General features: G+C 47.0%; 1 protein-coding gene and 3 non-coding genes across 4 annotated transcripts; all 4 read left to right on the top strand.

Moving 5' to 3' along the window:
* Positions 1-195: 195 nt before the first annotated feature.
* On the top strand, positions 196-4,994 carry HSPA8 (heat shock protein family A (Hsp70) member 8). The gene is given in 9 exon segments (NM_001323200.2): positions 196-248; positions 942-1,151; positions 1,363-1,568; positions 1,661-1,813; positions 1,906-2,461; positions 2,780-2,982; positions 3,288-3,486; positions 3,820-4,052; positions 4,504-4,994. Coding segments are annotated over 8 exon segments (1,941 nt in total). The 5' UTR covers positions 196-248; positions 942-946; the 3' UTR covers positions 4,690-4,994.
* Positions 2,620-2,710, top strand: LOC116654383 (small nucleolar RNA SNORD14). Its single transcript, XR_004309621.1, has one exon. It is a non-coding gene; the product is annotated as a small nucleolar RNA SNORD14 (small nucleolar RNA).
* Positions 3,110-3,206, top strand: LOC116654385 (small nucleolar RNA SNORD14). The gene has a single exon (XR_004309623.2). It is a non-coding gene; the product is annotated as a small nucleolar RNA SNORD14 (small nucleolar RNA).
* On the top strand, positions 4,137-4,233 carry LOC116654384 (small nucleolar RNA SNORD14). Its single transcript, XR_004309622.1, has one exon. It is a non-coding gene; the product is annotated as a small nucleolar RNA SNORD14 (small nucleolar RNA).
* Positions 4,995-13,624: the final 8,630 nt, after the last annotated feature.

Below are 13,624 nucleotides of genomic sequence, written 5' to 3'. Positions count from 1 at the left end.
CGGCCGGCACCGCCCCCTTTTCCGCTACGTCATTTGCGTAGCGTGTTCCGGTGGGCTGCTATTGGCTGGAAGGGCTGAGGAAGGAGCGAGCGGATTGGTTGGAGTTGAGAAAAGGGGCGGGTCCTTCTGGAAGGTTCTGTAGGGGTATATAAAGGCGGCGGGGCGGGAGCGGAGCGCTCTCATTCAGCAGCACACCGCCAGCGAGCAGCTCCATTGTGTGTGTGGTAACCGCTGATCGCGCCGCTCAGGTAACGGGGCCTGCTGTGTGTGTGGGGGGGATCGAGCAGGGGATACATAGGGAGAGCGGATGGGGAAGGGTGAGGGGGTTGGGGAGCTGAATAGGGGGTTATTACAGCGTTATTAGCTGCTTTCAGTGGGCCTTGGGGGCTAACGGCTCTCCGCATGCCGTCCGTTGGCTGCTGGCTGTTCCCCATTGCACATAATGGCGGCTGCGCTCAGCTCTATTGATTCCTGCGCTCCTCAGGCAGCTAAGAAAGCGGCAGGGGGTTAAAGGGCTGTTCTATGGGGGTGGGCCGATGGGAATTGGGTATGTAAGGGCCGTAGTCCCATAGAGATGTGTGGGGGGGCCCGTTCGTGTGCTCTATGCCGTTATAAAGCCGCTTGGTGCTGTGCCAGGCCCCGCTCCTGCCAAGCTCGGCCCATGAGGGGCGGCGGGAGCCGTTACCCCGCGGCCAAGATGGCGGCCGTAACCGCGGCGGGGCATGCTGGGAAATGGAGTCCGCGGCCACGTGGCGCTGAGCAACATGGCGGCTGTGCGCCGGCAGTCGCTATTCATTGGGGCTGTGCAATGGGGAGCGACTAGTGGTGTAGCAGGGCATAGCAGCGAGATAGATCCGCTCCATTTTACTCAAGACCTCCTATTTACTCGATTATTACAACGAACAGCTGAAATAACGCATCGATTTCATTGTTTTTTCCAGACAAAATGTCGAAGGGACCAGCTGTTGGTATCGATCTCGGAACCACCTATTCCTGTGTTGGTGTGTTCCAACATGGGAAGGTGGAAATCATCGCCAATGACCAGGGGAACAGGACCACGCCAAGCTACGTCGCTTTCACAGATACTGAGAGGTTGATTGGTGACGCTGCCAAGAACCAAGTTGCAATGAATCCCACCAATACAGTCTTTGGTAAGAAGGCTGCAGGGCTTAACTATTAGTGTGTGTAGGATTTGGGCTTGGCTACCCAAATACTGCTTGGGTTTGGCTGCTAAATACTGCTTAGTTGTGTCTGCTTTGTGACAGAAGCATATGCATCTCCAAATGATGATATCTCAGAATGCAATTGGGTATTTGTGCTGTGATTAACATGATTTTTACACGATCTATTTTTGTTTTCTAGATGCAAAACGGTTGATTGGGCGTAGATTTGATGATTCTGTTGTCCAGTCTGATATGAAGCACTGGCCTTTCACTGTGGTGAATGATGCTGGCAGGCCAAAAGTCCAGGTGGAATACAAAGGAGAGACAAAGAGCTTCTACCCAGAAGAAATTTCTTCCATGGTCCTAACCAAAATGAAGGAAATTGCAGAAGCATATCTTGGGAAGGTACAGCCCTGGTCTTAAAGTGTAATAAATAGCTGTAGGCCATTAATTTATCTGATATCCATAACTTAATCCTTTTCTTTGCTTTTTTGCAGACTGTAACTAATGCTGTAGTCACTGTACCAGCCTATTTTAATGACTCCCAGCGCCAGGCCACAAAAGATGCTGGAACCATTGCAGGGCTTAATGTACTGCGAATCATCAATGAGCCAACAGCTGCTGCTATAGCCTATGGTCTGGATAAGAAGGTATGTTAAACAGTGCCAACTGTCTGATGTGGAACTAGTAAATCTGCCAAGTTAAACAGAACTGCATTAGGAGAATCAATGTTTCTTTGCAGGTTGGTGCTGAAAGGAACGTTCTTATTTTCGACCTTGGAGGTGGCACCTTTGATGTGTCAATTCTGACTATTGAAGATGGCATCTTTGAGGTGAAATCCACTGCAGGTGACACTCACTTGGGTGGAGAAGATTTTGACAACCGCATGGTCAACCACTTCATTGCTGAATTCAAGCGCAAGCACAAGAAAGACATCAGTGAGAACAAGAGAGCAGTTCGTCGCCTTCGTACTGCATGTGAACGTGCAAAGCGTACCCTGTCGTCGAGCACACAAGCCAGTATTGAAATCGATTCTCTCTATGAGGGTATTGACTTCTACACATCCATCACGAGAGCTCGCTTTGAAGAGCTGAATGCTGACCTGTTCCGTGGCACCCTTGATCCTGTGGAGAAGGCCCTGAGGGATGCCAAGCTGGACAAGTCACAGATCCATGACATCGTGCTGGTTGGGGGCTCTACCCGCATCCCAAAGATTCAGAAACTGCTGCAAGACTTCTTCAATGGCAAAGAGTTGAACAAGAGCATCAATCCTGATGAAGCCGTGGCTTATGGTGCAGGTAATTACAGCTGACAGAATGTGTGTTCTCTATACTATAATGGGGTGGGTTTCTTAGTGAGCAGGGTGCTGTCTGAGCTGGCTTCAGACCTGCCCTAGTACTGCTTTGGTTTCTCCCACCTGGGTTGGCAGTGCTTTTCAAAGCAATAGGATTTGGACTTGCAATGATGAATCAGATTCCAAAGCCATTCGTAGTTTCCACCAGAAGTCTACTAATGATGGCCAAAACCTTCCTTGGATGTCTGAGCGAGTTGCGGGGCAGTTATAGCACATGCTCCATCTGGTACAAGGTTCTTAATGTTGTGTTCTTGTTCCACAGCTGTTCAGGCTGCAATTCTGTCTGGAGACAAGTCTGAGAACGTCCAGGATCTGCTGCTGTTGGATGTGACTCCTCTGTCTCTGGGTATTGAGACTGCTGGAGGTGTCATGACAGTCCTGATCAAGCGCAATACCACCATTCCCACCAAGCAGACTCAGACGTTCACTACTTACTCTGACAACCAGCCCGGTGTGCTGATTCAGGTAGGTGTGCAGCACTTGATTGATCTGATAGGACATTTCACGTAACACATTGTGCAATCTGTGATTGGTTCCTGATGTAAGTTTTAAGCAGGAGACCTTTTAGCAATTAGCATTAGTGAATACCTGGTTGCAGTGATGAAAGTGATTCCTAAGCCATTCGTAGTTTCCACCAGAAGTCGAAAGACTTGTGTTGGTCCAAGTACCTTCCTTGGATGTCTGAGCGACCAAAGCACTTTAGTGTAATAGTAGTCCATTATAACTGTACATAGTCAAGGCTGATCATTTGTTCCCTGCTTCTGTTGTAGGTATATGAAGGAGAACGTGCCATGACTAAGGACAACAACTTGCTGGGCAAGTTTGAGCTGACTGGTATTCCCCCTGCTCCCAGAGGTGTACCTCAGATTGAAGTAACCTTTGATATTGATGCCAATGGCATCCTGAATGTGTCTGCTGTGGATAAGAGCACTGGCAAGGAGAACAAGATTACGATAACAAATGACAAAGGTAAACACAATGTGTTTCTAAGGGTGGGACACTTGGCAACGTCCCTTCAGGAAACTGGAGTGTCCAACTTAGTTTTTTAGCTTTACCAAGGCTGGGTAATAATGTCCTCTGATTACAGATGTGAGCCTTGGCTTTTAGTGGAGCAATTCTTAGGCTTATCAAAGCCTATGAATTCATTTAAGATAAAGGCACTTGGTAATCATTAGTCCTGCATTCATATCCCAGTTAATTTAGATAAAGGATATAATTTTGTATGCCTATAGCAGGTTGCTAATACTCTACTAAAAACAGTTGACCAGGAAGTTGTAACGTGAAATGTTTTGTGTTCTGCAGGCCGGCTGAGCAAGGAAGACATTGAGAGGATGGTTCAGGAAGCAGAGAAATACAAGGCAGAAGATGAGAAGCAGCGTGACAAAGTGTCCTCTAAGAACTCCCTGGAGTCCTATGCATTCAACATGAAAGCTACTGTTGAAGATGAGAAGCTCCAGGGCAAGATTTCTGATGAGGACAAACAGAAAATCCTGGACAAATGCAATGAAATCATCAACTGGCTGGACAAGAATCAGGTATGGTGTTAGTGTTGCATCAGTGTTAATCTCCAGCATTGCTTCCAAGTTGGAAGCCAGCTCAGAATGAGGGATTGCTACTGGTTGCAGTGATGAAAGTGATTCCTAAGCCATTCGTAGTTTCCACCAGAAGTCGAAAGACTTGTGTTGGTCCAAGTACCTTCCTTGGATGTCTGAGCGACCACAGTTAGCAAGCACCGAGCTTTTCACTCTCCTAATTGTGGACTGGTGAGCAGAAGTGTCACCTGTATAGTTGCGTGATAGCTGCCTTTATTAGACAAGGCAAAGTGTTTTCATCCTAGTCTAGTGCAGGCCTAACTGTTGTGCAGCCTTACTTCTGAGGCTGTGTGAGCTAAATAAACTAAGCCCATCTAGTGCCAATTAGTAATGTTAAGGCTGTGTCTGTCCAATTGTGTCAGCACCAAATGCTGAGCTCTCTTGTCTCTTTCAGACTGCTGAGAAGGAAGAGTTTGAGCACCAGCAGAAAGAGCTGGAGAAGGTGTGCAACCCCATCATCACCAAGCTGTACCAGAGCGCAGGTGGGATGCCTGGAGGAATGCCTGGGGGCTTCCCTGGTGGTGGAGCTCCTCCCTCTGGTGGAGCTTCTTCTGGACCAACCATCGAGGAGGTGGATTAAAGATGCTGGGCAATGCATTCCACTAGCAGTTAGTGTTGGAGGACCCCCTGCCTGGGGGTTAGATTGAAGGACCCAAACCTGTAGGCACATCTGGGTATATTGCCAGATTAAAACTCCATAACTGAGCTGCTGTAAAAAAAAATAAAAATAAAAAATAAAATGAATAAATAAAATTAATTTTCTGGGCATTTTAGATACTTGAACATGTGCACAGGAGGGGAGGTGAATACCATTGCACTTTACAGTACTGTAAACAAGTGGAAATGCAATTCATGTCTTAAAGAATAAAAACTATTTAATGGGCATCACAATGTTTCTCTGTTGGTTTCTTTATACGTAAGGACTGTGTTAAAACAGTGCATAAAATCCTGTTTCTTCAGGTGATCCTGTAGTAGCTGAGCTGTAGCTTCTGCTTCTAATAGCAAAGGTCAGTCAGCTTTCTGAAGAGAAACTGCTTTCTGTTTGCACAGTAAGTGACAGATTCAATAATGATGGAGGGTAAGTTGATCTGCCATGTGAGTATCTGCTGCTAAACACAAGCTAAACTTACAGCTTCAAAGGCTGTAGGGCCTGACTTAGTTCCTCCTAAAGAAAAGCTTGTATATATGCACAGGTTCATTGGTGCCTGATGGCAGCTGTTCAGTATCTAAAGGGGATTAAAGTAACAGACAACAGCATGGTCTGTTGTGATGGGATGAGAGGAAGTTTGGAACAATAAGATGGGATTTAAAGAGAAAGGTGTGGTTTTATTACTGCAACAGAGGGCAGTAAGGCACTGACACAGCATTACCAGGTAGGTGGCACCCAGAGATGGAAATGGAACACTGGTTGCCAACCAGTAGATCCAGATTGCCTAAAGCTTTATCTAATCTGGCCTTGGGTCCCCCAGCATGAGGCAGGTATGGAGCAGATCTAGAGCCTCTGTGATAAAGAAATGAGGCAGCTGTGCTTGTTAGGCTTGGGGAAGGCTGAGGAGATCACATCATAACCTTGAAGGGAGTTTGTGAGCATGAAATGGGCTGACTCAATGCATCTGATAGCAACAGGACAAGAGTGAAGGGGTTTAAACTAGAAGAGGTGAGATGTTAGATGGATGTTCTTACTCAAAGGTGGTGAGGCCCAGGCACTGCTGCCCATAGAGCTGTAGTGCCCCATCTTGTGCCCAAGGCTGTGGGAGGTGGCTTTGTGCTGCCTAATGAGTCAGATCAGTGGGGTAAGGGTGACGTATAGATGCTGTGATAGGAAGGCATGTTACCTGCTTACAGGCTGTAGATGTGCTATACACCCTTATGTTTGAACTGCAGGGTTCAGGGCTGTACCCTTCAGTGCTGTCTTACATGCACTTCAGGTTCAAATTAAGGTTTTCATTAGGGACATGCTGTGAAGGAGGCTGGTATCCCTGTTAGAGGCCCCAACACAGACCAGCTGTGAGGGAGACTGCAGCCTGCCCACCCCGCAGTGTCCTGCTGAGCTCCTGCCACCAGGGGCCAGTATCTGCCTGTGTAATCTCTGAAAATCCCTCCTTTACCAGTATTTAAAACCAAATCCCCAAAAGTGTGTTTATTTAAGAGGCCTCAGCAGCATCTCTTTAAGGCATCTGTACCCTATTAAGAGCACACAACAGTAACAGAGGCTAAATGGAATTGGTTTGGGGAAGGTTTTTATCTTTGCACCTGTTTTGAAATGGTGGGTGAGTCAAACCAGCACCTCTTTACAGCAGCACACACCCAGTCTGTCTCCTAATGCTGTGAGGTTGCATTACACCCATGACGGTCTGTATCAAACCAGAGCATTTTGCTTTAATGCTGTAAAGGAATGGCCACTTGTGCCTTCAGGACCGTAGCCCTGCTGGAGCAGTATCCCAGTGCTAAGCCTGTCTGCCTGGAACTGAAATGCTGAAGAAAGAGCTCTCCTAAAGGTATGCAGAGCTCTCAGATGCTTTAAGAAACTTAAGACTTGCCACTAAATGAAATCTCTGCTCCTTCTCAAAGTGCTAAGGTGTCTGTTTAGGTGTCTAGTGCTGTGGATGTTTAGTAGGACAAGCAATGAGTGCATTACTGTATTTCAACTGAAAAATCTCCTTTATATGTGAGGATTTTAACTCTTGAAAGCAGCAGCAGAGCACCCAGCCTGGGATCTGGAGCAAAGTACAGGCGAATCGGATTGGTAATATCTGCCCCTTCGCTGGATATATTAATAACACTGCCTTTAGTTAATAGAAAGTGGGCACCCATCAGCCTTCCTGGCAGCTTTCCTCCTCCCCGTGCACTTTATCTACTCTTCCTCCACTATCCCACCTCACCATCCCCATCCCTTTCCCATTGACTTTCCAACAACACCTAATTCTATTATTCAGAACCGTTTCCCACCAGGCAGTAGTTTATTTCTGTCATCAAATATCTCGGATGAAACCTTCAGCTATGAGATATTTAGCCCGTATATATACCAACAAATAGCACATAGTGTTAACGTGTCACAAGCTGCCTGGAGACAGCATTAGGCTGTAATTTGAAAGCGAGTGAAGTGATAATGCCATGCACACTTCTTTTGTGAGCCTGCATTAATGCATCTCTTGCCAGTGCTGGCCATTGACAGCAAATCGACTCCCACTAATAGTATACGGGAGGGTGGCAAAATTGGGGGTGATGCGGAAAATAAAGCGTATTGACCAGCCAACTGCGGTGCCTCTGTAGCCTTTAATCTATTATTGCCCTTGATGGGGGTGTTTTAATGCAACTTTACCGTCAATCGCATTTATAGTCGCACGCTCTGCCTGCTGGGGAGCACTGTGAAAATGGCAGAACTTGGGTCATGCTGTTGCTTAGAGCTCATAGGTATCGATTGTGGTTGGGCTCAGGAGTCTGAGTTATAATTATTTCATTAAACCATTTAATGGTTATCAAATATGAACCCTTCTACCGTTCCATTTGGCGAGTGCCGCGTGCTTTAAGTTTTATTGTTAATCTATGTTGATCTTATTTTTCCTAAATTGTCTGATGCTCCCAAGTGGTCCCCATTGCCCTGCCGAGCCTCTTGGCTATCGATCCCAGGAGAGCCGAGCTCAGTGGCTGCTGCACAGCCCCGGCAGATGGGGCTGAGTGTGGGGCTGCACTGAGCGAGCCAGGAGCATCACCCCAAATCACAGCCTGGACCCATCTATGAGCTGACTGTGCCATGGTAGAGTGCTGCTGATGGGGAAAGGCATGGGCACCCTCATTCTCCTTCTTAGTAGGGGATGAATTGTGCCTCAGTTTCCCCTTTGCTTGAATGGAACTCATTTCAGGTTTGTGTTGATTCTGGGAACCAAAATCCTCCTGTTTATCAAAGCTCCTGTCTGTAAAAGGAGAACGTTCCCCTTCCCAAGCATTCTTTTAATATGAGTAGGTACAATGATGTTGTTTTCCTCATGTAACTGGAATGTAGCTGCATCCCACTTGGTCCCAAGCACTTGAGGCAGCCTTAGCATCACCATAGGACAAACTCAACCCATTCCTGGCTGTGATATCCTCAGTTATCTGTGCTGGAAGGAACTGGAAGCAGCTCAGGCTGTTGTATCAGGGCTGCAGGGCACCATGAGAACAGGCAGCTCCCATTAATGCTCCAGGCACAGCCCTGTCCTCTCACACCCAAACGCCCTCAGCATTTGCCCACCCCTCATGGTTAAATCATGGAAAGGCCAAGGGAAAGTTGCTCTATGGGGACAGGGAGGTGTGGAGGCTCTTGGTATGCATTTGTATTCCAGATCCATTGAGAGCCTGTGTTTGTTGGCATCCTATCATTAAAACCTCGGGAAAAGCTATGCCTTCATTTGAACAAACAGATTCCTTTTTTTCTGTGGGCAGCAGACACAGTTCCTGCAGAGTCCTTTATCAGTATTCTGTGCTGCCTTCTGGCAGCTGCTCATTTTGTGTTGCCTCAACCTACGCTGACCTCATTTTCTATCACAGAGCAGTGAAGGATTTGGTAAAAATTAGTTATATTAGTAGCTCCCGATACAGCCAGTTTATTTGTGATATGACAAATATTTCAGCCATTAGGATCTTTCCGTCTCTTAGCAGCTTAAATGCACTCACTTATATTCCAAATCACTGCTTAATTTAAAAGCCTATTTGTCGAGATTGTTGCAGGCATGAAGGAAAATACAGAACGCTCACCCCTGCAGATAGGACTGGAGCAGCACCGCAGCCGAGCTGGCGATTGGGTCCCCGCTCTGTAACTTCACACCCAGCACAGTAATCACACAACACCAGGCAGCAGCACAGCAATTCCACAGAGGTAGAGGGGACGTGATGCTGGGGGGGCTTCTCCCCACCGTGAGGCTGTTTGTTGGCTCTGTCTCGGTTTCCCTGCTTGCTGCTAGAGGAGTTTATTTGGGGACAAAGAGGCAGGAGGTGTTGTTGTGTTAAGGGGAGGTGGTTCGTGTTTGCTGTGATCTGAGTGTTTCATGTCATGGTGATGTCTGATTTCTTCAGCCCTGTTTTGCCTCTTCTTCATCCTAAGCTCAGGGAGGGAGGATCTCAGGGTGCCCCCATCAGCCAGGCTTCATTTAGGGACTGCTGTCTTCTTGTTAGAAGGTGTTGCTTTAGGGGACACCATTTTCCTTGCCAATAGCCCAATAAATCACCCCAAGCTGCATTTGCTCTGCCCTTCCATGTATTCCCAGCACCAGCATCTCAGTTCTCCTCTGACACATCCCTTCTCCCCAGAGCTGGGAGCAAACACCTTCTCTTTGGTGTCCTTGGGCCAGCAGAGCTGTAAGTGGAGCAGAGCTTTCTATGCTAGGTCCCCCCAGCTGCTTTCTGTCCTTATAGTGCTGGTTCCCCAACAGATGTGCTCAAATTAATGGGCAGTAGCTGCTCAGATCCAGCAAGAAGAAATGCCAACAGATTCTGGGTTGGTTTTGTTAGATATGAGTTTTCATGCAACCACATTCACGCCGCCCCCCACCTAAAAGCTTCACCCTGATCCCATCAGATAAATGGAATATTTCCCTTGGATTTTTGGGTGCTGCACTTTGAGGCTGAAGCTCCCAGACAACGTGTGAGGAGAAGGACCCACAGGTTGATGTGATTGCTTCCCTGACTCCACCAAAGGATCGATTCTTCATCTGTAGCACCTGGAGTTTTGCAGGGCAGGTAGAGCTCAAGCTTGTGAACTGCAGAGCAAAGAGAGCTGGGGGAATTCACCTCTTCTTTAGATGCCATTGCAGGAGGTTTTGCTCAGGTTGCTGCTCCCATGGGCTCTGAGCCTGTTCAGCTTTGCAGGGCAGGTTTTGTAGTTGCAAAGCAGAAAGAAAATGAGTCTAGCAGCAAAATATTGCAATCACTGCTAATGATTGTCTGTCTGTATGACACCTCCTGTCAAGGTAAGTTCTCTCTAAGAACGTATGCTACTCCTATAGCACTTAATGGCTGTGATTCTGACTAAAAATACTTACCCAAAGGTAAGAAATTCTCCTGCATCTTCCACAATTAAGGAGCGATGATGGAAGCGTATTTAACAGCTAGAAAAAAACCCTGGCAAAGCAGGAGCAAACTGTAATTCTTGCTTAGCTTCACAGTTCAACTTGCAAGACTCTGGGAGTTCAAATGCTGATGGAAGTGGATCGATTTTTTCCCTGTATTGAATGCATCCAAAAAGAAGCAGCTCAACAAAAAGACCCAACCCACCTCCCGTGCTGCGAGTCCCATGGTTCCAATTAAAATCACCTGTTAACTTTAAAAGGTCTCCCTTTTCAAAAAGGCTTTAAAAGATTTTCATTTAATTGATTCGATGTAAAATGCCCTTTACAATTACCACGACAAACTACTCGTTTCCCACTGAGTAAGACCCAATTTGAGATGTTTATCAAGACTTTGCACTCTTTCCACTCTTCATACTGAGTTCTTAAGTTCCTTATTGACAGCCTGCATCTGTCAGCAATGGATATTTTTAGTTTGTTGCAAGAAAGCTTTTAAAAGGTTGGAATGGCTTGATTTTGTCTCTGTGGTCTCAAGCAATAAATCAGCGCTGAATGGCCTCGTGGGCAGTGCTGGCTGCCCTTTATTTCCCAACAGCAAAATGACAAGATTTAACACATTTTTTCTTCTGGGTACCTCCACAATGGCAGTGTTGTTCAGTGCAGAGATTATGCCCTTCTGTTTTGGGGGGCTGTTTCATTTCCTTATGATGAACTTCACCACCCATAAACACTGCGGCATTGGTTGGCGTCTATAGAAGTCTCCGCAGCTCGGTGACATAAATAAGGCTGAAAGAGCATAGAAATTACCCAGGAGGAAGAGAAATGTCAGGATAAGGGATGAAGAGATCGCAGCCCACCTCGCTGGGAAGTTTGAGGCAGCAAAGGAGCCTCACCCAAGGGAATAAGGCTCTGTCTTGGGGCTGAACTTGGGATGAGAAGTGGAGTCACTCCGGAGCTGTACCTTTCGTTGCAGGGCCACAAGAGGGAGCCCAGCCCGGCTCTGCCCTGCACACCGCATCCCTTCTGTGCCGGTGTGTGCATAAGGAGCTGCTTCTCTGTTTGCTGTTCTCTTGTCACAGCAAGGGAGCTGAAAGGTCGGGTTATCAGCTGCAGGGCACACACACTCACTGTGTGTGCATTGGTGACGGTGCTTTGAGGCAGGGCAGGCTGTAAGCAGAAGGGAAAAGTTGGAGAAGTGGCACCAGCCCTGCTGTGAGATGAGATGCTGAGCCCATGTCCAGCTCACCCCATCCAGCTCCTTTGGAAGATGCCAATGGCTTTGTGGTTTTCTTGGGTGCGCCCTCCCTGACCCATGATGCTCAATCCCAGCCCAAGGATGAAGGGATGCAAGAGGAAACCTGGAGCAGCTGTAAGCTGAGCTTTTCCTTCCCTCCGGGTGGGCTGTGTTGGTTGCTGTGGGCTCAGAGCAGACAGCAGGGGCTGCTGTGAGCAATGCCTCAGTCCCAGAGCACTACCAGGTAGGTGGGGAAACTGAGGCAGGAGGAGCTCTGTGTGTGGCTGCTTCAGACATGGGTCAGCCTCAGTGCTGGATCTGATCCTACACTGCCTCCTCAAAGCCCATTTGTTGGCACTGCTCAGGAGTTAGTTAATTTTGCACTGTCTCTTTATTAAAGTACACTTAGAGTCACTTTGTGTGCTGACTAACTCCCAGCCCAACTCCCTAACCTGGCTTTGCCGCTAATAGGGCAGCCTCATAAATTACCCTAATTACAGTTTCACAAATAGAGAGTTTGTTTCCATACTTTCAATGAATAATCTGGCCAGGCCAGAGAGATGTCAGCTTGTAGCCCCCGATGCAGACATGATGATTACAAACCACAACAGGTTAAGGAGTCTGACACAAAGGTGATAAATACGGTGTAATTATGGGTTATTGTAGGAGCTTAATTAGGGTAGCTGTAATTAGCCTGTTTTTCCCTATCTTCATTTAGCAGCTAACAAAATCATATAGAAAATATTTTAATTTAAAAGGCCTCCTCAGCATAGAGTTACTAGAAGAGGCTTAATTGCTCATTGATAACTATGAGGTGGAGAAATCACTCCTTTTGTGTCAGGAGCATTAAAAGGCAAGGATGTTAGCCAAAAAAACAACAGCACCCAGCAGGTTTAACCATAGGTTTCAGTCCACACTAACACTGAGGAGCCCTCACCTTTGGGTTGGGAAGGCTCCACTTACCAGCTGGCCCCTGAAGCTCTGGGCATCCCTCCCTGGGCATCTGCAGCCTCTAACCAAGCAAAAAAACACAGTACAACTCAGTTTCCTTCAGCTTAAACAAAATAACCAGCCCTCTGACTACTGCTGCTGGTTGGTGAAGGGGCACGGCTCACTTTCAGCATAGCAGGGTTTTGGGGTGGTGCTGCTGTGAAAGAAACCCCTCCCTGCTGGCATCTCTGTGGATTAGGTTGCTCATTTACTGGCTTGAAAACGTTTCCCTGTTCACAAGCTAAACAGATGAGACTCGAAGATTCCTCTCTTTCTTGTTCACTTAGGGGTGAAAAATTGCCAGCAAGAATTCAATTAGCATCATATCTGCTTAGCCTGGGCTGCGCTGAGGACCTTCCTATCCCCATACTTTCACTGCATCATCCTCACAATAGCAGCATCTGCTTTATTATGAGTTGCCTAATTGATTCTGACATGGCCAGTTATTATACGGCAACAATGTCCTCTAGGGTGAATAGTTGGAAGGAAAAGGAGGGGTGATAACAAAGATGTTTTTCTTCTGTTTCTTGGTTCTCCTTTCAGAATTAAAAGCTGGGGCTGACCTTGTTCACAGAGAGGCCTCTAACTTTTGGACCTAACCTGCTTGCAAATGCAGGTGGCAAATTTTCCTTGGGAAATAAATAAGAAATATATATTTGCAAATATTTATTTGAAAATGCACAGCCAAGGGCATCAGAAAGGCTTCTAAATAGTTTGGAGAGGGGTTGATGTGTAGGTGAAAAGAGAAAAGCATGGCAGGGTTGGGAATGAGAGGCAGCAGTCCCAGGAGCTCAGCAGGTACAGCTGGAAAGCCTGGCTGCTCTTGGATGCTCACCAATCTTTCCTCATAGAACTTCATACAAAAGTCATAGTTGCTGGCTCTTTGGTGGGGGGATGAGGTCAGAAGATGGATATTGCTCTTCCATAGGAATTGTAAGAGTATTCTGGCTTTTCCTTCTAAGAAAACAGGAGTGCATTTAAGTGTGAAAAACTCCTTACTGGGCTGGCATTGCTGCCAGGTTATAGAGCACCTGTAAATCATTATTGCTATGGGAGAGGGGACCAGAAGTCAGGTGGCAGTCAGAGCTGTCAGGGACAGGGAGGTGGTGAGATGAGCTCTGCAGTTGGCTGCCAGCCTGTCTTCATGCAATGCTGTTTGCAAGGCTGGAACACAATTTGGGTCCTAGCACTGAACAGTTTTTGGCTTGACTTAATCTGACTTCTCCATCTGCAGAGGCAATCTCGTTCTT

Source organism: Coturnix japonica, chromosome 34 (genome assembly GCF_054131305.1).
Source record: "Coturnix japonica strain WE chromosome 34, WE-NBRP24, whole genome shotgun sequence".
NCBI classification, from domain to species: Eukaryota; Metazoa; Chordata; class Aves; order Galliformes; family Phasianidae; genus Coturnix; species Coturnix japonica.
The sequence above is the reverse complement of the archived record's forward strand: the minus strand, read 5'-3'. Positions and strand labels throughout refer to the sequence as shown.